The sequence below is a fragment of the Leptidea sinapis genome, chromosome Z (genome assembly GCF_905404315.1).
Source record: "Leptidea sinapis chromosome Z, ilLepSina1.1, whole genome shotgun sequence".
In the NCBI taxonomy this organism is placed as follows: Eukaryota; Metazoa; Arthropoda; class Insecta; order Lepidoptera; family Pieridae; genus Leptidea; species Leptidea sinapis.
This window is the reverse complement of record NC_066312.1, coordinates 24,410,841-24,436,319: the sequence shown is the minus strand read 5'-3', so window position 1 is coordinate 24,436,319 and position 25,479 is coordinate 24,410,841. Positions and strand designations below refer to the sequence as shown.

General features: G+C 33.4%; 1 protein-coding gene across 4 annotated transcripts in view; it reads right to left on the bottom strand.

Moving 5' to 3' along the window:
- Positions 1–25,479, bottom strand: part of LOC126978719 (eukaryotic translation initiation factor 4 gamma 3-like) — a 74,095-nt gene that overhangs the window by 4,630 nt on the left and 43,986 nt on the right. For all 4 annotated transcript variants that reach the window (XM_050827743.1, XM_050827740.1, XM_050827741.1 and 1 more), the window contains 17 exons: positions 13,610–13,981; positions 12,729–13,004; positions 12,487–12,620; positions 12,251–12,407; positions 11,809–11,984; positions 11,366–11,569; positions 11,066–11,206; positions 10,509–10,593; positions 7,670–8,019; positions 6,946–7,140; positions 6,623–6,773; positions 5,667–5,744; positions 4,820–5,075; positions 3,264–3,450; positions 2,336–2,512; positions 1,975–2,136; positions 668–884 (listed from right to left, as the gene is read on the bottom strand). In XM_050827743.1, the coding sequence (XP_050683700.1) occupies positions 668–884; positions 1,975–2,136; positions 2,336–2,512; positions 3,264–3,450; positions 4,820–5,075; positions 5,667–5,744; positions 6,623–6,773; positions 6,946–7,140; positions 7,670–8,019; positions 10,509–10,593; positions 11,066–11,206; positions 11,366–11,569; positions 11,809–11,984; positions 12,251–12,407; positions 12,487–12,620; positions 12,729–13,004; positions 13,610–13,981 (3,318 nt within the window). The remainder of the gene's footprint in view (positions 1–667; positions 885–1,974; positions 2,137–2,335; positions 2,513–3,263; positions 3,451–4,819; positions 5,076–5,666; positions 5,745–6,622; positions 6,774–6,945; positions 7,141–7,669; positions 8,020–10,508; positions 10,594–11,065; positions 11,207–11,365; positions 11,570–11,808; positions 11,985–12,250; positions 12,408–12,486; positions 12,621–12,728; positions 13,005–13,609; positions 13,982–25,479) is intronic.

Genomic DNA, 25,479 nt, shown 5'->3' with positions numbered 1-25,479 from the left:
TCAAGGAAATAAATAAAATGTCAACGCAAGCTAACACCGAACACGAAATTATTAACTGACTTCGTGATTACGGCGAGGATACGAACAATTAATTCCTAAAAACAGAATTTATAATTTTAAATTCAAATCTTCGACCTAAAATGGCAAGGGAATATAGACATAATCTCATTAGAATCCCACCTAATCATTTGATTATCAAAGTATATTTGCTCATAATTCTTAATTTAATCTTGATTTAGACTTTATTAACCACGCGTTTTAAAGTTAAGTTTCACTAACGCGTGCATCAAAATGCGTGCATGCGTGCGTCAAAAAATAAATAAACGATGAACACAGCTATTGTACTTTACTCTTGGTTTAAACTTAAATTCCAAGATTTTGACTAAATTCTTTGCAAGGAGTCATAGATTCATACATGCATATATAAATATAATATATAATTAATATTTAGTTTTATTCAAAGAGAAACGCTTTATACATATTTAAAGTTAACTTTATATTGAATCGCTTCTTACTATACCGTGGATCTGTCAAGACTAAATAAATGATATTATAAAATTTTATACTTTAATATTAAGTATCAATGATATCAAACATCTTAGTAAATTGTTAATTTTAACGTCTCGCTAAGCTGTTGAACATGTGGAGGATGCTAATGATGACTCACCCTGCGGGTGCTCCAGTTTGTGAATGAGGTGCTGTACGCCATACAGACAGGCGGCCTCGCGGCGTGGCTTCTCGTCGCCGAACTCGCCAATGAGCGGCGCGAACTTATTCATGCGCTCGTGGTTCAGATGCTCGCCGCCCGCCAGCGCGTGCTCGCAGATGGCCTGCGTGAGCACGCGCATGAACCACTCTTCGCCGGCAGCCTCGCCCACGCAGTCCTGCATCATGTTTCATTTTATTATACACTAGTTTCACATCACAACAAACGGACTGACACTCTTCCCATGCCGTCCTCTCTAACAGCCGTTCCCAATATTCAGTCTATCTCTTCTTACTTGAGATAAACATCGTAACTATCATTGGCTTTTCTGTCCAATTTTCACGAGTCCCAATATAAGGTGATAAGAATGACTTATCGGATATCTTGGGACAGCTTCAAATTATTGACAGCTAATTAGTTACAGTAGAAGGTAGTAATTTATGTAGATAGTATATTGGGAACGGCCGTAAGCCATCCACGCATGACTATCTTTTTTTGTGCGCTCGCATATGTTATACTATTATTATACAAGCTGATATATATATATATATCTGTCCCATATATTATATTATTATATTATATTACATATTATATTATATTATATTATATATATATATATATATATATATATATATATATATATATATATATATATATATATATATATATATATATAATATACACAGTATAATATATACACTGTATATTTTGTACTGTGTGGATTTGATCCAACTTCAGGGATTAGTTGTTTTTTTCGATTCTTGACCCTTAATATTATTCTCATTTCAAATATTATTACTGAATGAATAATTATTCTATGATTTAAATTTGATCTAGTGTCACACAATGTCATTACAAGAACAGGGAAAAACTAGATAATTACTGTAAGGACTGAACAACAAACGATATGAACAATAGATTTTAAAATTTTGATATGAATTAATATGTATATATACATTCCTTTTGGTGAAGCTAGTATTTAATAAAAATTAAAAGTTACAAGAGTAATGTGTAAGAAAAATATGGTGGTTACATGGTTATATGGTTACTAACCAATACAAATGTTTCATAATTCAGTATGTTTCCACTAGTTGTGTATATTGGGACCCTCGAGGAACCATTGTCTCTACAAAAATGTATTATCAAACTTAACTATAAGGAACCATATAATTAGAGAGACCGGCATATAATACAAACTTGTGTGAACGGCAGTCATTTTAGTTTGAAAGTGAACATAAGAAACAACAATTTCTGATAGTGCAACTCACCTTAATCCATCCACGGATACACTCACAACTCTCATCACTGTTCATCAACTGAAGCAACTTGTTCTGGGTCTCCACTTGAGTCAAGGTACTCTTCCCTGAGTTTTCAACCTCACCTTTGTTCTCGAGGAATTCCAGCTTATTGTTTTCTAACCATTTCGGCACCTAGCAATAATATGTTGGGTAAGAAACAAGTTTAAAAAATTATGAAATATTTAAGCTTTACTGAGAAAAAGCTATGTTCAACATTTATACAATATCTGCAAGGTGTTAAAAAACAAGTAATGTAGTAAATTTTGTGTATCATAAGCTATAGTTATACAATTAAAAGTTATATTGAATAATCAATTTATGTTAATCTTACCATCTCCTCAGGCATCCACTGGTTAAATTGAAGGCCAGACTCATTCCACTTGTTCCTTGTGAAAGTAACTCCCATACTCTCTATGAGTTCTTTTAGGATGGCTCGTAGAAGCAGGTGCCCTTGCTTTGCTGCTATCACGGTATCACAACATTGGTGCACATCCTTCAGTGTTATGTTCTATAAATGCAAATTACATTATACATAATTAATTACAATTATGATTGTCAGTGGAGAGTTAAGATTAATATTTTACTCCATTTTACACAATATAAATATATAGTAAAAACTTTACCCCAAGAACTTATAAATCTGAATACATTTATTACTCAACAAACTTAATTTAAAAGATATCTTAGATCACACTTGTAATCGAGTCTTCTATTTTATGTTTTGCCCAATGAGAATTCACTAAAGGTTTAACTATTAATAACTAAGAGCCATTTCACGAATAAAATGTTTAAATAATTCTTTATAGGTAGTTTTAAATTTATTATTACTAACCCTAGGAATGAAATAATTGCTTCAGATAATTTTATAAATAACTAAAAAAGCCTATTAACTTTTTTACACCTCGTTTTTCGCAGGTTTTTGGCATATTTTTCCAGAGTGATACATTCTGACTTATAATAAGGGATTAAAAATCCAACTTTAAATAAACATATTTCAATTTGAATTTTTTCAGTTTTAAGTATTTAAAGTATATTAAAAATAACCAACCAAAGTTCATAATATATCTATTAGGTTTAGGGTCTGTTTTAGTATCGCAGTAAAGTTACGAATAGGCTACTTGCTACTTATCTATCGAATAAAGACATCTTTTCAAGTATTAAAAAAAATATTTGCATATTTCAAAAGTAGAAAGTATATTTAAAAAATGTGAGTTTTATTATCTATTTTATTATTTACACAAAAACCCTATAAAGTTTACCTTCTTGATGAGTTGTGGCGTGATGAATTTGCCGAGGTATTCGTATAGCATCGGGACGTCGATGTAGGAATCGGGCGCGAATTCCAGCGACTCAGTGAGTCCGGCGGCGAAGTGCTCAGGCGCGATGGTGCCCGAGCTAACCACGTGCAGGACCGCCTCCGACAGCACGACAATCTCCTTCGCGCTCCTGAACACACAGCAGAGCACTTAAGTAATGACAACGTAATTACGTTATGCCACTGTACCACACTGAAACTGCCCACAATTGCTTCAGTTGGCATCTGTTATTGGGTGTCAGCTGCCATTTCGTATTATTCTTGATTCAGTAGGCTATCAATCTGGCTATCATAATATACAAAATATAATCGTTCCAACCATTTATTTAACTTTTGTCAGCTAAAGTGACATCCTGACTCGATTTCTAAAACCAACCGCATCAATTTCTCAAGTTATTCATAAAGTTGTTTTAAAAATAACAAATGTGTATTTACGTTTATTGCAGTACTTTAAATAAACATGTTAAATAATGAAATAAGTATTTATTATTTACTTATACATATATATATATATATATACGTCACAGGTAGGTCATGGACAACATCCGTCGCCAACAAAGCAACGGCCATTTTGTGTTAATCGCAACGAGACGGCTTTGCTTATCACATTTCCGTTCGCTGATTATTTTTCGAACGTTAAGTATTTGTATTGCTTTGTATATAACGTTTGGTTAAGTTGAGCGCAACACAAGCTGTGTTGCGGCTTTGCAACTATTTGGAACAAGAAAGTCGCAACGGTGGACCTAATTTAACAGTGACGCAAGCGTGAGAGACCTTATTTCAGCAGCATTAGGCTTCAGTGGCCCAACGGTGGATAAAATAACTACAGAAGCCTATGGCAGTAGTAATGGCATGAAGAGAATATTTCTATATTCGCTATTCGTCATCACATTTACGACTATTATCAAAGACAAGAGATTCCGACCTTAAAAAAACTATTCTATTAGTTTTTCTATCCTCTCCTCTATGGAATATTGTTTATTTTTCTTCAGTCAGAAATCTTCTTTGGCAAATGTGTTAAGACAGATTGGATTTCTGTATAAAGTTTGTTTAATTTTTTCTTGTTGTAATTATTATGCGTCCTGCACTAGCATGAGAGTACTTAAAAACGTTTTACAGGAAGAATGCGCAAACGCGATCCGTCAAGATAGATTGAAGACGGTTTGAAATAAATAGAGGGGGCAACTAAATATTAAATATAGCTCACGTTAGGACCTTTTCTACCTACTTTATGGAAAATAAGAATAAAATGTTGCATACATTAATGTTTGTTTTCTATTATTTGTTCCTTTTAACTTAATCTGGTTGATATTATTGTTTGATTTTTTAGACCTGTGTAATTTGAAATTAACCAATAATATGTAAAAACAAAATTACTTTATAAACTTAATTAATAGTCGCAAATATTTATTTCTTTTGCGTTCCTTTAAATTTGTCCATAAATGTATTATTTTTGAAAAAGGGAAAGATAACTAGAAATTACGTTATTACTGCACTCACATCTCCAAAGCTACATTTAGTATCTCGCTGATGATGGCGGCGTGGTGGTGCGAACCGAAGAGCTTGATCTCTTCCACCAGCTCGTTGGCATCGTTGTTCAGGCAGCAGTACTCTACCATCTGCTTAATGAGTTTCTTCTTTTCTTCGGGCACAGGCTCCTGCGGCGACGTTACCGGGGTAGAGGGCGCTGGTGGTGGCGACCTGGTCGTCAATTCTGACCGCGCTGAGCTCGTCGAACCAGACCGAGCCGCCGGGCCTGAATATTTTACAAATATGAATAATTGCCGTATTGAGGTTCATTTCAGAAATTAAAGAATCTTTTATTCAAATGATGCGTTTTATGCATTGGGTAAGTTCGAAACTTGTACCATTTATTTTAGAATTGTGGAATGTAGGTACTTCCACCACAATACTTCCATATCCATTGACATGGTAATGTCATTACATTGATAGCTTAGCAGTGAATAGAATGCTGACCGATGTAATGGTTTTAATGATTCACACAGATGTGACTGACTCAAAGTATTACACTCTCTTAAAGAGTAAGAAGTGTTGAAGAAGATATCATCCCCACCATCCAAATGGTGGGGATGACCTAATTTGTCGTTTTTTGATTATCAAAGTCTAATGGAACCAGAGCTTGCCTAACACTTGACTGTGTGAACTGTATTTCAGGCATAAAGCTCTGACACCGCGGGATGGTGGACATTTATATATTAGGGTAGGGTATTAATAGTAGAATTTAGATTATTTACATGTTATGAGTGACCACCATAAAGTGTATTTATATAACACTGTGAAATATTAGCATAAGTCCACTAAACATATTATATTAATCAAAACTCACTGAATTCGTCGGTCGAATTGAAGGTTGACCTTTCAATAGACTTCGAATGTGTGTAAGCAGCTGGAGTCATATCTTTAACTGAAAATAATTATAAAACATGATAATGAATTAAGTATTACAACAAAGGTTTAGTAGAATAAATATAATTTGATTTTTACATACACTTACATAGTACAAATTAAATATTTTAAATGTTCAAAAACGAAAGATAAAGGTTTATGAACAAAATACTTAATTATTATTTTACCGTATGGAATTCATTAATATGCAATAAATGAAAGACACATAATATCAGTCATCTGTAGTTATATTAGTTACGTTAAATTACAGCAAAATTTTCAAACCAAATAAATCTAGTGACCAATTCTACAGACCATTAAAATTTGCTCAAAATGGACCAAATTACCCCACCGATTTCGTGGATTTTGTATATCAATAACAAGTATGTCGGTACATTTATTTCATATAAGTGAATTCCATATAGTATAATATAAGGGGGAAAACCGGTGAATATGGCCATCTAATAGAGAAAAAAAATATTAGCCGCCTATGCAGATACATGCATAATATGTGGATGTTCTAGACTTGATTGGTGCAGGAAGTCAGCAACCGACAGATGATTCAAGAAAGTAGAAGTAGTAGGTTGCAAGGCTAAAATGAGATGCTATAATAGCATTCAGGTATTTTTTTTTGGTAAGACATGAACATAATTTGGGTGAATATTCACATCTTGATGTGATGTCTAGTGGTTTTATTTTGATGCTGCCAGAACATCTCTTCCTACAAAAAAATGGGGGTAAAGTGGCTGCAAAACGGCCCCACACATCATCCAATCACAAGATTAGAGATGACTTATTTTATGATGACTCCAACCACTCTTTGTTGTATGTGATGATAGGGTCAATTAGGGAAAGTTAACAGAGTAAATATATAACAAAGATTATTGAAATACTAACTGAGTGATGTCGGGTCCGTTTGATTGTTTTCTAGGATGCTGTACATATTCTTGTTGAGACTGATCATCGAGTTACTGGCAGTCTGTGTGTTACTCTTGATATTGGAGCTGTGGTTCCACGCAGGTGGAGCCAACTTAATGCTGCTGAGGTTCTGTAACATAGTGTAATTTGACAATGAGATGAACAAGTAAATTATGTAACAGTAATTATAATTATATATAGTTGCTTGAATTAAAATTTCAACATAAAACGTTGCACATGTGAAACAGTAATGTTAAAAATATATTCATGCTAATAATCATGGGACCTCCATAGTTGATTACCTTGGGACTGTTTGTAGCTGCTTTGAGTTTTGTCGTGTCGACGACGTAGCTGTTCCTTGTGTTCGTCTTCCAGTTGTTGTCCATGAACGAGTTGGCATTCTGCCGTCTTCCATCACCACGCTCACCACGCTTACCTCGTCCGCCATCGTCCCGACGGAACCCACCACCGCCACCCATAGGTGCAGTGTTCATAAGCTATCAATAAAAACAACATTTTGTATTGAATATAGGAAGTCGTAAGTATTCCTCTATATATCTCTACTACTATTATATATCTCATATCTCAGTAACACCCGGTGTGGAATACATAAATACATCACAGTATCAAATTACCATCTTCTCCAACAGGATGCATTTGTCAATGTATCACACCCATGTCAAGACAATGATAGAAAAGGTTGCAGAGAATAAATATACAATAAATTATTATGTAACATTAACTTATGTGCCTAACTATAGAGCTTGTAACTTCAAATATTTTATTGACTGAAATTGTAAAGGCAGCAACATACCAGCTGTATGCATAATGGCATAAATACAGATAATAACAAATTAATAGATACTAATAAAAAAATACAAATATCATTCTAAAGGAATACGAAATTATTTAAACAGTTACGTTATTAATTGACTGTCAGACAAGTTTTTGATGAAAGAGGAGCTCCAACTATACTACTGTCACAGAAATACTAAACAATAATGGAGAAGGACACTAGTTACTGACCTCAATATTCCTCTGGTGCTGCTCAGCTTCCTTCTGTATCTGATCCATCATCTTGGGTTGTGAGTCCACAACATTCTTGGACACCCACTTGCGTCTCCTCAACTCAATGACATCTTGCAACATGAAACGGACACGACTGCTAATCTTGTTAGCCTTCTTTTCCACTATATCCTGCATATTCTTAAATATGCCCTCTACTTGGTCTTTAACTTCACTCTCAACTTGCTCCCCAACAGTGGTCAGGAGTTTGCAGAGACACTCAAGTTTCTCCTCTTCAAGTTTTTTGATCAGGTAATCCATACAATACACCATAATTTTAGGTGTTAGCATTTTCAATTTGTATAGCTCTCCTGAAAATTTACTCAATCTTTAATATGTGTTTTTGAAATTAAATGTATATTATTTATTAGATATTAAAAGTCGCTTACTGCTCCTAGCATAAAATAAATTTAAACAAAAAGTTTAACAAAATTCTTAATGTTGAATAATGAGAAAACAAAAAAAAACAAAGGATAATAATGCGTTTAAAACTTTTATTCTGTGTTCATATTATAGATTAAAATTCATCAAGTTTTTTTTAAAGCATAAATAATGTCACTGTCAATATTAAGACAGAAACAGGCTGTTTTTTTTATTATTATGTTCGGGCCTTAAAAGCTAAGTTGGCAAGAAATACATTAAATGAGTTCAGGTACTTCGCAGCGTTGCGGCCGAGGCAGTCTAAATTATACAATATTCATTTATTTAAAATTATGTACATGATACGCAGAACAAACTGACGCAAGCCAATCCTTCACATGCAAATGAAACGAGTGATACGTATCCGCCGGGACTTAAGCGTAAAAGCAAAATTATGGACAAGAAAAATGAAAGTTGACTTATTTTTTAAATATAGGACACTAACACCATTTGTGACACTATTGGCGAGTATCATTCTATACGAACTAATCATACATCAAGATAGTGTGCCCTTTCGGACTGTAAGCCGGCAGCTGTTGCATGTTAAGACAGGCGAAACCTAAGCACGCCGCCCGCGAATTATATAACAATATTGGCAAGTCACTTTCACTTTTAAACCTTACTTTATCACATCTAGATTAGCTGCATACTATATTCACACCTATACCTACGTCTGTACTGGTTTCGCGACTTCGCTCCAGTTAATTCTGGTTTTCTGGCATTACAACTGCAGCGATTAAATTTGCTGCCGGTAGATAAAGTGGCCGTTTATCCGATTTTAGGTTTAACGGGCTGAGACCTATTTATCTATCTATATATATAATATAATTAAAATTGTCTTTGATGCTAAATCACGCCTAAACCACTGATCGTATCGACATGAAACTACCACCATTTGATGCGAAATTTATCAGTGATGGTTTATGGCTACTTATTTTTTGAATTCCTGCATTTTAATTAATAAGAAATTCGCCCAGCGAACGGGGCGGGCGGGAACGGCTAGTATTATATATATCGATTAGACTATTATTTTAGAGGGTCAATTTCTCAATTTATGATAAATAATACAAAAAAACCTCCGAAATATCTCTACAACTTAAAAGAGATGAAATGTAAGTATAATCTAAGTACACCCTAATTAAATGTGTAAACTTAACATAATATCTAGAGGTTCCTAGAGACGTACTTTTATTTTAGGAGTTCACCTGAAATTGTGAACATTGTGGAACTGATGGCAATTAGCCACTATCGGGGAGATGATGCGAACTATGCTTCATCAAAAGCTTTGCTTTCAAAGAACCTTCTTTAAAATATTCCCGTTTATTCAAACTAAAACAGTTAACTGCTTTTTTATTAGTTTATCGGCCGTTTTCTATAACCTATATATCCTTAGTTTAACTTACGGATACATATATGTCCCCGTTTAATGACAAGATCTTATCATCCATAGTTATGTCCAATATAGTTATAGTCCAATGCTATCTGTCAATAGGTAAAGCGTAAAAGGATAGATTTGTCTACCTCTGGTAAGTTAAACTAAGAATAGATAGGTTATTGAAAATGGCCATAAATAAAATTTATTTTTTTAACCAACTTTTGGAAATTAAGTCCTTATTATGACGCAAGTATTAACCAAAATTTTAAGAGGTTCTTCATCATATTCATATCATAAATAATAAACATCGCCCGCCTATTAAAGAACTTTTCATATAGTAATGTCTCGTTAAGACGTCAAAGTAGCGAGAGTAACCTGTCCTTGTTAACCTTTAAAATTATATATATTCAAATGTTGCATGAATAAATAATTTTTAAATACAGAAATACATTCATCTCGTAACTAGAATATGATCACAGATTACCACAAAATAATGTATAAGACATTATTTAGCAAAAACTATTTCTTACATGAAAGGAGTCTCCGATTTATAGCGAATAACAATTATATATATACAAATGAAAATTAATTAATTACATATGAATAACCTGATTCTAGAACAAATAAGGGAAAACAATAAAAGTCACAGAATTACAATGGATCTAATAATATAATATAGAATTACTAACATGACTGAAATGCTATTCTGAATGACAGGTAATTTTTTTTAAAGATTATCCTTTCATTTTATATTCCAACACACCTTATTAATTTTAATATACATGCATAGCATCAATAGCAACAAAAATTATATACAGATATAATTGTACACAGATGGTGAAATGTGTACTACTACTTTTGCAAATTTTATGAAATTCATGTCATTTTATGAATTTCTATTATCAACACTGAGAGCCTAAAAAATTAGGAATACCAAATAAATTTGTACTTATGTGTAACTATTCCTTTTAGGATTAGCTTAAGTTTATAAATTACTAGACTTACCAATAAATCTCACATTTCCAACGGACCTCATTCTGCAGCGCCTCAACTCTTCTTCCAACAATAACTGCAGTTCTTTCTTTTTCGCCTGTGTTATAATATAAATACATATTTAATAATTAAACTCAAAATTTACTGAAAGACGTGCTCATTGAATCAGACATATTTGAGGCATCCATAGATAAAAGACAATATTTCAATTTAGTGTTATCAAAAGCTAACATTTAAAAATAATTATCTTAGCTGAGTTTGAAACATCCATAGCGGAAAAATGACTTGTTTACAGTTAGTGCTAATTATTACTATCATGAATGATTACACTTGCAACTGATAACAGCTAGGACTTGCTGATATGTTATATAAAATTATATGTAGTAATATTAACAAGGTTTACTTGAAACAATTATATAACAAAACAATATGTTTTTTAAACTACTGAATGTTTTCCTAGAAACTGTGGATACTTCAGATTACAATTACTCAAAATCTAACACATAATATACTTGTAAATGCAAAAAATAGCCAACAAAATGAACTATATATGAATCAATATTACTTACAGGGTCAGTGCATTCAGCTAGTTCCTTTTCCCGTTTCATCACTTGTTCATCAACCTTCTCAGCAATGAACTGGTTCTGGCACTTGGTAATGATTAAGGTGAGGAAGTTCACACGCTGGTTGGGGTTGTTGGCAGATGGTACCTATCAATACATCATTGTTAAATCAATCTTTACAAAGGTTTCTAAATAAAAATGTTTCTAATTAAAATTTCAATAGGAATAGTTTCACACCAATCTTTTTAAGAGACAAATCTCTGAGCCTAGTAACAGAGTATAAAACTTTGGTAATTTTTTCCTCACCTTTAGTGTGGAAAGTTTGCTACACATAGCAGCATATGCTTCAGAGAAGTTGGGTTCATCAATGGCTTTTTCAAAGACAAGGTCTATGACACCTTGCAATCGGGCCTGTGTGTTGATCTCAAGTGTCTTGACTCTATCCAGAAGTGTTTCGAATTTTTGAGGTGTCAGCTTGTTCAAGATGCCTCGGAATTTCTTGTACAATTCCTTTAAAAAAGAGTTGTTTATTATGAGTGTTATAATAAAAAACAATTATATGTATCAAAAAAATACATTATATCCTAGTCAAAGAATAAGAATATATGATTGATTCACGAAGAACATTATAAAATGCATTTGAAGGACAACCATAGAAGGTGTTTTGTGGGAGATATTGTATAAAATTAAAATAATTTATTAAATATATTGATGAGAAAAAAAGTTTTCTTCTTTAAAATGAGACAAACCTGCGTTTTCACCTCTTCTTCACTAAGATCCTCCTTTTTGAACCTGGATGGTTTCCATGCATCATCTGACTTATTTAGTTTCACTTCTTCACGTAGGGACAGAGACACTACAATGACATTCTTGTGAGCACCACTACCACCACTTGAGGGTGGACTCAGCTTCATACTACCTTTACCTAAACAATTTGTGAAATGTTTTATTTTAATAAGCCAAGAAAGTAATTTAACTTTTATCTCACATGGTTTAAATAGAAAAAGTAAGAGTTTTAAAAAGTATCCTTGATATATTAAATTTGAAATTCATCAATTTTAGGAACCTGGATTTACTACTGCTTTGAACTCAACTGCATTACTATTATAAAAGAAAGTGAATATATATTATATAGTCAAGTAAATGTAACAAGTAAATTTTCTTCACCATGGCCACATATATGGTCTTTACCTGGTGTAACTGCATTCCATCCTTCCTTCTTTGAATCTCTTGGAAGTGTATTACGCATCCCAACATTTGTATTTTTCAAGAAATTGGGAAACAGTGAGTCATTTACAGGCCGTGTTATTTGATTGAATGACACCATTGAATCTTGAATTGGTGATGGCTAAAAAGAAATAAAAGATATTATCATTATTTAATAAGTTCTGTCACACACAAAACATCAGACCTGTATAATATCTTACCCTCAGCACATTCCATGTTTCAAGTAATGGAGCAGCATTAGGTTTATCCTTTGAAAGTGGATCATCCTTGATTTGCATCAACAGCCTTAGATTGTAGCACTTCTTACCAGAAGTATTTGATGGTGACCATTGATCTAATACATGAAACATTTATGTTATTAGTCAATAAATTTTAAAGTAAATAGTAACATTTAAAACAATTAATGTAATCAAGGAAAAGAGTAACACTTGAGATATCATACCATCACCATATTTATATTTAGGAACAGGCACAGTCCTTGCAGGGGTCTCCTCAGGCTTCTCCATCGACACCTCTTCTTCAATTTCCATATTCTCATCTACCTTATCAGTCTCATTTTCACCATTTTCTTGACTCACTTCTTCTTCGGGCCTTAGCTGTTCAGAACTAGCATTCTTATTTTTCTTACTATTATTCTTTAAATTCTTGATTCGTTTGTCAGTTTTATTCCCTTCATTAATAGGCTCTGCTACACTGGTCATATTACCATTGGTTGCATCTGGTCATGATTAAAAGAGTTACATGTGATACAGTAATTAATAATGAATTTTATATATATTATATTTATTTATATCAAAATATTATAGCTAGACAGCCTAGCCCATGCATAAATAGTGTTAACGTTGTTACTTTAGGTCAAGTTTATTTAAACTTTATTCTTGTAAAGACTATTGTCACTTACGTGAGATATTAACATTTTAACAATTAAAGTACCTACTTACATACAATGATTTGGGTATGTATACAATACAATGTTAGGTCTAGAGATAACAACCCACTTTTATGTTAATGAAATGTTTCATAATTATTATGTATATGCCTTTGACTCGCCTTAAAAGAAGTCAATGTTTTGGCATTTCTTATTTCTGAGGATAGGTTGTTATATACCTGATCTCATTTAAAGGTTATTGTCTATTTTCCATAATTACTATAGGCTTTTTTAAAGAAGGGTTTGATAAATGTAATTTTTTTTATTTAAAACCTTGAAAATGAGTAAGGATCTGTGTTTTTTGTACAATTGTCATAATTTATTAGTTTATTAAAACAATATTATATACAATTCTTTAACAAGTGATAATAATAATAAATAAAACTATTAAATACCTGCATTTGTATTGTTCAGATTAATATCTTTCATTTTAGTATCAGTATTATTTCTGGCAGCACTAACAATGCTCTGAGTGAGTTTGGCCTGTGCAGGGCTAGCACTTTCTTCACTTATAGAAGCTGCTGGTTCAGTTGGAAAGTCTTTGGCAATATTTTCAAAACTTGGGAGTAATTTTGCAGCAAGAGCTTGAGTTTCTAGGAATGTTCTTTTATTAGTGTCAGATATTATGCTAGGGAGTGGCTCAGTCTCTAATGTAGATGATTTATGTTTTGTTCCTATCTGAGCAAGAGAGTCTATTGTTTCTATAGTACTGTTTTGACTAGTTGGAGAATTGATAGATTCCAAGTTACTATCAATTGAACTAATCACTGAAATAAATATTACAACAAAACAATTCATTAAACAATATAGTTAATAGTTTTATTATAAGTGTAAGATCTCACATATCATCATTAAATTTAACATGAAAAATACCACATGCACAACTATAATCAAAATTACACTTTTACACCATTGTGTTAACATAGAGTTATGTGTGATTTAAATATAAATGCTAGTTTTGTGTCTATAATCAGATGTGGATTCAAACCAATTCAATGGAAAGTGATAGTAAGGCACAATGTCATTGAGATTAAATATGCTATAAATAATTACGGAACTATGTAAAAGAACCTGTATCTATTGTCACTACATAGAACCAAAATTTATACGTTTGCGTTTCGTTATAACACTGCTTACGATGTTTCCAATTATCGTGGCAGGGTGTGAGAGTCGAAATGTCGCAAGCATATTTCACTTTCCAGGTCAACTATGAGACACGCACTAGGTTATTTAGCATAATGCACCATTTTGCACAAATAAATCGCGAATTTTCGAACTATGTCTATCACTTTTACGAACCAAGAACTGTGCCTATAAATAGATACGCGAGGTATTTCCATTTTCCACGTGGGAAGTAGTCTCAATATTCGATCGAAACTGATAGTCTAAATTAGATCTTCTATTCAGAATATATAAAGAACACCTTATACCTACCTAAATTCTCCAATAAATGTTCACTGTACCGATTGAAATATATTATATTACGGCAATATGGTAAAAAGGTCACTGATGTATCTTTATCTTTATTTTTTAGCACTCTTTTCACTTAATTCATGTCAATCTTTTGTAATGTTGATGATAAAAAACTAGATTAAAAAATATATACTATAAAAAGTCAAATTTCATTATTGATTTAAGACATGCAATTTACAAAGACATATGATTCAAAACGTAGCCATGCTCCCCGTGACTGAAGTGTAAGCCGCCATGTTGAATTGCTCCATGGCAGAACAGATGACGTATAGCAACTAGTGTTGTGCGCAGGTACAAAATTGACCGAGTAACCGGTTACGCTAGTGCCGGGGTATTTAACGATTTATAGGTAACGAATACATACTGTACAAGAAACGATTTTAAATGAATATATTATTTCAATTGGTTTTGACCGTAACAGGAATTTTTCACTAACGTTACTATACTATTCCAACATTGCTTGCCATTTTTACATTCATTGAAATTGGATTGAACGATCCAGGTCTAGCGGGCTCGCCGAGTGGAATGGAATCGAATCGAATTTATGTAGCTTCCTATAGATTGACGTCACATTATAACGAATCACTCCCGCGCATCCTTAGTGAAATAAATTTCTTTGATGATGTGTTTCAACAAGTGACTTATCTTTAAATTCGAGCGAATAGGAATAATAATAGGGATTAAAGTATGGAATTGCCGTTTTATTGTAAAAGGTAGTTCAAATGTGCTATGTCAACCTTCATGGTTTGAGATTTTTTTGTGAAACTTATTTCACATAGTACCTATGTAGTTCTTCTATTTAAAAATGTGCAACATTCTATTATCGACCTTCAGTTGTTCCTTTTATTCAGCTTAGACAAGAAAGATGGATACTTCAAAAATTCGAGTGATTTTTTAATACGAGTTCCGACGCGGAACTAACGCGGCAGAAGCATCTCGCAATATCAATGTTGCGTTTGGAGAAGGGATTGCTTAAGAACGCACCGTGCGATTTTGGTTTAAACGCTTTCGTGATGTAAACTTTGATTTGAAGTACAAACCACGTGGAGGTTGCATTTTTGGTTACAATTGAAAAAAAAAATAGGTGAATAACAATGAATTGAAAGAGATGGTGGAAGCCGATCAGAGACCTACCTAGGAATTAGCGGCACGGTTTAACGTTACTTTAAAGTGCAAATTGAGTGCCGCATGATTTGACTGATCTGCCGAAAGAAACGCGTGTTGAAACTTGTGTTGTCTTGTTGAACCGATACAGAAATTGAGGAATATTGGATCGAATTGATAGAAAGTGGATTCTTTACGATAACCGTAAGCGAAAAAAGCAATGGCTCACGCCGTAACAGTATCCTAAAGCAAAGCTTACCAATAAAAACAATGGTAACTGTTTGGTGGTCTCAGCTTGGTGTTATTCACTATAGCTTTCTCCGATCTGGTCAAGGATTAACGGCAGATGTCTACTGTGCCGAACTCCAAAAAATAGCAAAACTAGCAGTGAAACGGCCACGACTCATGAATCGATCTTCACCATTATTGCTCCATAATAAAACGAGACCTCATACAGCACGAGAAACCGTTTGAACTCTACAGGAACTGCAATTAGAAACCCTTTGTCACCCTCGGTATTCGCCAGACCTTGCTCCAACGGACCACCATTTTTTTCGTGATTTGGAAAATTTTCTACGTGATAATAAATTTTCTTCTCAGGAAGCAGCACAAAATGCTTTCACACAGTTTGTCAAATCTAGATCACCTCTATCGCAAAAGCATAAATGAATCCTATAAGATGGTAGCAATCTATAGAAAATAATAAAACAAATTTCAATTTTTCAGTACAAATCGGAATTTTCATACTTTATCATTTGAAATTCTTTTAGACAGCTATTCTGTCTCAATTCATATTTTCATAACAACTTGATGGACAAAATTGATAGAAAATATAGTAGGAAAAATAATTAAATAAAAAGCAATATTTCAGTATTGGTCCTCCTTGTACATGTTCAGCTTCCATGACCTTGTGCGTACTTTAGCAAGGCGGTCTTATTTACAAGGTAAAGTATTATGTAAAAACAATGGAAAAAACTATACGCTTAAATATGATTTTAACAGATTTAGGGCTATTTTTCACTCCATAATGTTATTAGTTACCACTTAGTTTTAGGAGTAGTTTCATGGTGGACGCAGTCAAATGCTTTGGACAAATCACAAAAAATGCCCAATGCATCCTGTGACTCTTCCCAGGCGTCAAAGATGTGCTCAATGAGTCTAGTACCCGCATTAATTGTTGATAAGCTCCTAGTGAAACCAAACTGATTTTTGTTCATTAATTTACAAAAATGCATTTGTAGCTGTTGAAACAAAAATTTTACAAAAATTTTACTTAAAACAGGCAGCACTGAAATAGGTCTGAAATTAGCAAGGTCAAAAGAACTGCCCGATTTAAACAAAGTTATAACTATATGCATTCATTAAATATAATTGCTAATTCAGGTGCTATAATGTCAAGTATGTATTTTACAATATTAGTCGAATGGCCCCATAGGTCTTTTGTAAATAATTATACTAATTATAAAAGTTTGCATATTGTGCCGCATTTGTAATTTTTCTATGTTGTCGTACATTATTATGTAAAATATTTGAATAAATAAATATTAGGTATGCTTCAACTCTTTAACAAGAATTTGTAATATGTTGGTGTTCCCAACAACACTGAAAAACTCTTAAAATAAAATTTATGCCGTATAACATTTTACCCAGTACCCCTTTTTCCTCTCCGCGATATACTGACTGCTTCCTTCTGTGATATATTCTGAGGTCATTCGCACGAAGTATTACTACATAGAAACAAGGAGAACATAAATATGGTAGCGGTGATAGTAATGTCTTTCATAGCGTTTGAAATCGTGTGTCATCCTAGCAACATGTACCAAGACTCATATGCAGTTTAGGAGGTTCATGCACAATGCAGGTTTCACGACTGACATGTGTACATTGTACGCATGCAATATTTTTTTATATTGACATTTGACAATTCCCATTGTTGACAAAAGACGCCATAGAATTGGCTATGACTAGGGTTGCCACCTTATTTATCGGACTTCAATAAGGCAGGAGGTTATAAATTTGACGGTATTTTTGTTATATTTGTTACCTCAGAACTTTTGACTTGTTCAACCGATTTTGATGATTCCGCCGAGTTACTTGCGCCCATTCTTCTGAGGTCTGAGGCACATTATTTCGAACGGGTGGTAGTTTTTGCCGTTCAATAAGTGATTTTAAATAATGTTTTGAGTAAAAATATTTGAATTTGTAGATCTGCATTCAGACAATTTAGAGTAAGATTCTGCTAGTGAAGAAGAAAACTTCGTTGTTGAAGATGAAGTTCAAGAAAATGAAATCTATGAACCCTCGGACTCTGAAGAAGACCTTCCAGTTGAGGAACGAGTTTTTTTCTAAGTCTTTAAATATAATCGATAGGCCTCGATCTTCATGGATTATACAGGTACCACAAGCGAACATTAGAGGTAGAAACGGGACAAACTTTTGTCTACATCGGGTCAGAAGATTGTACCCCGCAGAGATTTCATGAAAGGATTATACTTGCAGCTTATAGAACCAAGGCTGAAAGTAAGGCTGGCAGTAACAACTATGACTAGACTCGTAAAAAGAGAACATTATTGTTATTGAATTGCTACGATCCTCCGCTTCGATCGACCAAAAGGCAGAACTTGGACGCGCTGGTACATCATCGGAAACTGAACCTGGTACCTCTGAAGAGGCTACCACATCACCAGGAACAGGACTAAAAGGAAAACGTGCGGCAAATGCCACTATAAAAAACGTATGACTAAAACCATCTGCGCTAACTGTACAAAACCAATATGTGGTGAACATAATGTTGAATTTTGCATTAGTTAAAAGATAAATAAGTTTTTTTTCTGTGTTATTTACTTACTTTTATATTGTTACAAATATATTGAATAATGACATTATTGTTTTGTATTTTCTAGTAGATTTTCCACGTCAAAAATATTAGTACCGATTGATACCATTTATCACAGTGCCTTAAAAATGCAACTTTATACTAATAAAACGCTTTTCGAAGGCATAAAGCTATATTAGTTAAAACATGTTTTAAGCCTATCGAACGTTCGATAAAATTCCTTATTAATATTCGTTAGATAAATCTCCCATAACTAATACGTCTCTATAGTACGCAATGTTGTCATTTCGTACAAAAAACATGATTTTAAATAGTTTTAATGAGTAACTGTCAATGGAAACAGATATCTTTTCAATGTCAATGGTTTGTCAGTTGTCATAAGTCGATGTCAAAATAATTTCAAACTTCAAAAATCAACGTTTTGAAGTCTGTCGGTTGTCAATCTATGACGGATATCCAACAACTTTGAGCGGGAAGCTATACATCACATTATTTAACGAACAGCTGATCGATGTCGGCCATGATCGATGTTTTTTTGCGTTCGAGTGCTTAAAATAGGTTTATAGAAGGGTCCTAGCTACTATAAGTCACGTCCGCTTTATCGAAGACATGATGAGCGTTTTAGCTCTAATATGCGATTATGAATACCATTTTTTAACAAGCGTATACTTGCGATGTTTTAAATCTTCGCTAAGTCATTATGAATAAGACAGTAAAAATATACTTGATATGGTTGACTTTAGCATTTTATAATATTATATTAACTAGTAGTTGCCCGTTGCATTTGCAACTAGAGGTTTTATCTCAATAAAATGTTTAAGTAGGTATAACAGAGAGAGCTGTCATACTGTCATGCAGGCATGCATGCATTAAGGCTGACAGGCTTGCCCTGAATGGCATAGCGACGCACGCCAAGAAAGGGAAGATATTAGTAGGATAATCCTTGCGAATACTAAAATAATAAATTATCGTGATGGCTTGGCCGTCAAGAAGATTCCATTATGAGAAGACAACCTGATTTCAGCCCGATTAAGCACGCCTGGAATGAGTAGAAAGTGAAATATGATAGTAAACTAGGGGAATGTTTGCCAACACCGGCTCAGAAAAATTCGTGATCAGTATGCGAAACCGGCTGCTTCAAGCTGTAGTCATAGCACAAGGAGGCAATACCAGTTATTAAAAATTATTTATTATTAAGTTATTATGTTTTAAGTTAAAAATAGTCTTAGTTTCAAAACATACTTTTTACTGCTAATGCTCTGAAATTTCTTATTTGTGCAAGATATAGGCTGCACAAAATCGATATTTGTGCACAAGTGCACAAAAGGATCTACTCATAAATGTATCTATATTAAGGCAAAGAAAATGAGTCATACACACAATAAAAAGTTCAATGTTATTTTATAATATTTACTTTAATTTATTTGCCTCATGTGTTTTTTAAGACATAAAAGATATTTAAATTTTAACTTAAATACAGTAGGTTATTAAAAAATATATATATGTATTACAAAATTAATTAGTAGGCTGTATAGGTCTGGAGCCCAAGCCTAATATCAATCTCGTAAGATTAAAAAAATAGCGGCGGGAAACAAGTCTTGTTTTTTCGTGTTTATTAATTTCTTCAAATTTGCTAAAATTGTTAAAAATGTCCATGTTATACTACTGTTTTATTTCCTCGCAATCGCAATGAAAAGCAGAGTTTATAACTCGTCCACAAAACTATTTTATCCTCGACATTACTATCAGTCTCGGTTAAAAAATGGTTCGTTTTGTGCACTCGTTGTAAAATCTAACTATTACGTATGTAGTGTTATTTCTGCCTTGATTGCCTTGTTTATCGTATCAAGCGCGATTCATTACGGCAAATAAACTCAAAATGTCAGATCCAAATGCTTCTTAAGTTGCTAGGGCTGTTACTTTAAGCTGGGTATACGTACATACATGTGGCCCAAACATTACGAGTATCCAAATCTGTGATACACCGAATTGTCAAAAGGTATCGACAGACCGGACAGTAATTAATGAGACAGAAGGACAGTAACGTAAGCGGAAAACGACGTTGACCAGAGAAGACCATCTTATCTTTAACACAGCGTGCTTAGAAACAGAACCTTGACTTCTGAGGTAGGAAAAAAGCTCCAAGAAGTACAAGGCCATACAGTTAGCACTACAGCTGTGAGAAGAAGACTGATATCAGCCGGAATAAACGCACATTTTTGCCACATGCCATCCAGTATATCTTGAGTTGCTCACAATCGTATTGAAATGAAGAAGCTCCGATTCAAGATATATTCACATATGAGTCCAGATGTTGCAGAAAGATAGATGACAGAAGGATTCGGACAGAACGCCAGCGAGATAGGTACGAACAGTCAACACTGCAACATTATCGGAAAAGAGGCATATGGTGGAGGGTCAGATATGGTATGGGGAGTTTGTATGGTTGGAGGACGTACGCAACTCTGCGCCATTGAAAATGCGACATTAACGGCAGCACGATATGTGCCAACAATAGCCATTTTAATAGGATATGGTTTTGTTTTTATGCATGGCAATGCACGCCCTTCATACTGCGGCCCTAGGTGTTGAATACCTTCGGGATGTGGATACCACTGTTATGAGGTAGCCACCTCACTCGCCCGACTGAAATCCCATTGAGCATGTCTGAGATAAGCTTGGGAAACAAATTAAGAATATAATTCCTGGACCCGCAAATTTGAGAGAATTTAAATTAGGAGTCCGGACTTGTTTTTCCCATATTTTTGTATGCTGCTTGCGACAAGTCAAGAAAATGAAAATTGATTGTCTAGAGACATGTGATGCTGGAGGAAAATGCTTGCGGTGATCAAACACCATTAGGTGACCCGTATGCTCGTTTGTCCTCTTCATCCAAAAAATTGAAAACCGAATTAATATTCTTATTATAATATATTAAGTGTCGCATATATACCTATATTATATTGTTTAATATACACCTATACTATGCGTTCCTCTTTAAATATGTATGTATAAAAGCTGAGCCAACGAAATTGTATACATAAAAACTTTCAAAACAATCAAATTAATTCAAAATTGAATTGAAGAAAATGTGTTAGGAACATTTTTCTTTAGATAGCTATAATTATTTAAAGATTCGTTAGATTAGTCTAGACATTACTCGTACTCCTAAGCGTTCAAGTTTCGATTACATTATTGGTGTCAGATGTGATAACCGTATCAAATAAATGCTTTGTGAAATCGAGGAATATTCCACCATTACTTTCCACTTGTGTATGTTTTAGTTTATGACAATTAGTCCTACAAGGAGAGTCTACAATTTACTTAGATGATGGCAGCGCAGGACAGATCGTCGTGGAAATCTTTGGGGGAGGCCTTTCCCAGCAGTGGAATTCTTCCGTCTGATGATAATGATGATGAAATCTACAAGTAGATAGTACTAGGAGACATCAACAGCATCACTATACATACAATTTACGCATTAGGTGTACGCTGTAATGTTAGTGTAAAATTGAAATTGTAATAAACTAGCTCACCCGATAGACGTTGTTCTGTTCATATTAAAAAAAAACTCTTGCGGATGGATTTTCGTAAAATCCTCTTCTTAGCTGACCTCTACTCGGTGAAAGGAATATTCCTACCGAGTTTCAAGTCCCTACGCCTAATGGTTCCAGAGATATCGTGATGAGTGACTATATACGTGGAAATCTCTTTTATATATATATATATATAGATAAATAATTAAAAATATTTTTGACAACAAAGGTAAGACGTTTTGTTATCACTACATTTTATAAAACAAAGTCCTCCGCCACGTCTGTCTGTCTGACTATTCGCGATAAACTCAAAAATGATGTTTTTGTAAGATACATCAACGATACTTGTTGGAGGTGTCGGAAAAAAATAAGCCGTCTGGGAGCTTTCAAGGAAAATGCTGTCTAACTCTTTGAGATATAACAAAATAATGTGTAGTGGAATTGTGTATCTTATATAGGTCTACAGAAAAGTCCGAGATGGCATAATAATAATGTCCTATCTCTTAAGGATAACATTCTGTGTCCACTGATTACACATTTCTGATCGCTTTAGGCTAAATTATTCTCGAATACTTAATTTTTTTTTTCTATTGATAGAACAGTGTCTGTCGATTCAGCTTGTTAATAATAAAAGCGTAATACATAAATACAATCACGCTGCCCGTGTTACAATACAGTCACCAGGCCGACAGTGTAAATGCGTACAAACTCCTCACCACTACCACGCTCATTAAACGAGTATCAGACACCAGTAACTTAGAAAAATATCTTAAAGGTCAACATGCTTATAATATACAACAACTATTTCTAGAAATATGTGTGCTCTCTGTCTGTACGTACAATCTCCAAGCCTTGGGCAACTTTGATGAAAAGTGGTGTGTAGTAAGAAAATGTAATTGAGCAAACTAAGGCAAATTTACCACTGAACGTCTAAAAGATTGCTTGTATTTAGCATGTTAATTTGAATTCACTTACTGTGTCGTAAGTTGCATTGCTATCAAAGATTTCTTTAAGATACATGTAACCAAAAAGTACTCCGTACTTTTGGTCATAAAAGTAATTTTAGTCGAATAATAATATCCATTTATTGTCGATCAAATAGGAGTAATACATACGTGTGACTCAAAAAACATGGTTCAATCACAAACGTGCAGGCGAGCTAGCTATTCTTCTAATTTGGTGAGAACACGAAAAAGGCCTCACATTCTTATTATTGTCAATAATAACGTCTTTACATCAAGAGAACCCAAAATAAAGGAGCATTGATATAAATAGCACGCCTTATTACAAAGAACAGTTTGGTCGTTATATTAAGGCGATAAGGTTCTATTTGCATTAATTAATGTTTATATAGCTATTATAGAACTATATAACACTAGCTGGTGACAGGTGGGCTTCGCTTGACCTAAACAAATGCATATTTATATTCAAAACTTCATATCAAAATTGAAAAATCTTTTTCTTACTTAATTATCAAATCTAGTCAAATATCTCAATTTAAAAATTTGTAGAAGTTGAATAATTTCAATGGCTATTTCGATTTCTTCTGTTTTTGTAATGAAATAACGTCACAAGAGAACTGTAAAACTGTCCGTCAAATATAAATTATATCTCTTAGAATTATTCACACAGAATTGAAATTTGAAATTACACAACATTAAGGGTTACGAATTGAATTAAAAACTATCCTATCTCTCAAGTTGGATCAAACTACGCTGTACACAGCGTATGCAAAATATTATTAGAATCGATTGAGTAGTTTAGAAGTTCATCGCGGACAACCAACATGACACATTTTTTTTATACATAAAGACGTAAACAATACAATACATATTATGTAATTATATAAACTTTGTAAATTTTGTATAAACTATATAACTTAAGTATGGAATCTGTTTCTAGAGTTTTTATATTTATATATAAGTTAGAGTTTTTAGCTTTGGGGGTAATTTTTATAATAAACTTACTACTCACACAGCTGAATATGTAAGGGATCAGACAACTTGGGACTAGATTATGATTATTTTATAGCAATCACAATGACAGTAAATTATTGTATATTTTATAGAAAATAACGCAAAATAGAATGCTGGGAGAGTTTCTTGCACCGTTTCTTCTCTCCCAGAGCCCCATTTGTTTCCGATGCGGTAGGATCAAAAAGAGTTCTAAAGGAATCAATTTTGAGAAAATAAATACCTTTTATGGCTTTTTATATGTGTCGATGCTATTTAACGTTGAATTAATTCACAAATTTCGAGAACCAACCGCCTGTAATAATTATGTCCTTACCAAAGTTCATTGGTCGCAGTGGAACAAGTAGGTTCGAGTTGTGTATTAAGTCTTACGTTTACTGTTATAGATCACTTACAAAGTTTCGAATCAAACGAAATAACTAGTTTAAGTTATTGCACAACTAGTTTCTACGTAAAATTTATCACAATGAACAATAATTTTAACGTCCACTAACAAGGAGTGATTACTTTTTATGAGGGTTTTTGAAAAACTATGTGCACAGAGTAGGCGAAGCCATAGAGCATTCAATGCAATTGCACGAGTAGGATATCTTTATGATGTAGAAGTGAATAATAAAAGTTCTTTAAAAAAACTAATTAACACGCTTTGGTTGAAATGGAATTTAAAAGGAACACAATTTCCTATACGAATCGACGTTAGCTGAAAAAATTATATGAATAATTTTATCAAATTAATGTATTGTCATCGGTCCTCGATAAATCTATGAAGTTTGAACAAAATGTGGCCGTGTAAAGTGGGTCAAAATCACGCCCCAATGAGTCGGCTAAAAGCAAACATACATACAGGTGAAGCTAATAAAAAGCGTGTAAAAAATGCGTTGTGCACTTTATTTCTTTCCATTCTTCGTGATCACACGTCTTGTATCGTTACACGGCTAGGTGTAAACCGGATTTGCCGCTTGTTAATTATATACATGCGGTTTTTGGGTCGCATATTTTAAGTAAACCGCGTCTATAGAAATTTATTTCAGATTTATATAATTAATTAATTAAGATAATGTTTTTTTAAAAGTTTGCCTCACAAACTAGATGTAAGTATGTATTTTTTTCTAAGGGTAGACTTAATACTTTGAAAATTTAGTTTTTTTTCACTTTTGAAAGTACGGACAACCTAGTTTATCAAGTTTAATAATTCCCTTTATGTAGTATTCGTTTGCGTTTTTATATCATAGGTGATATAATTATCATTATTGTTAGATGAAATAGTGTCCTTCATGGTTGAAAGTTTTCACCAATACAGTAACGTATTTTATTTGTACAACTAGGGAGAATCTTTTTTTATT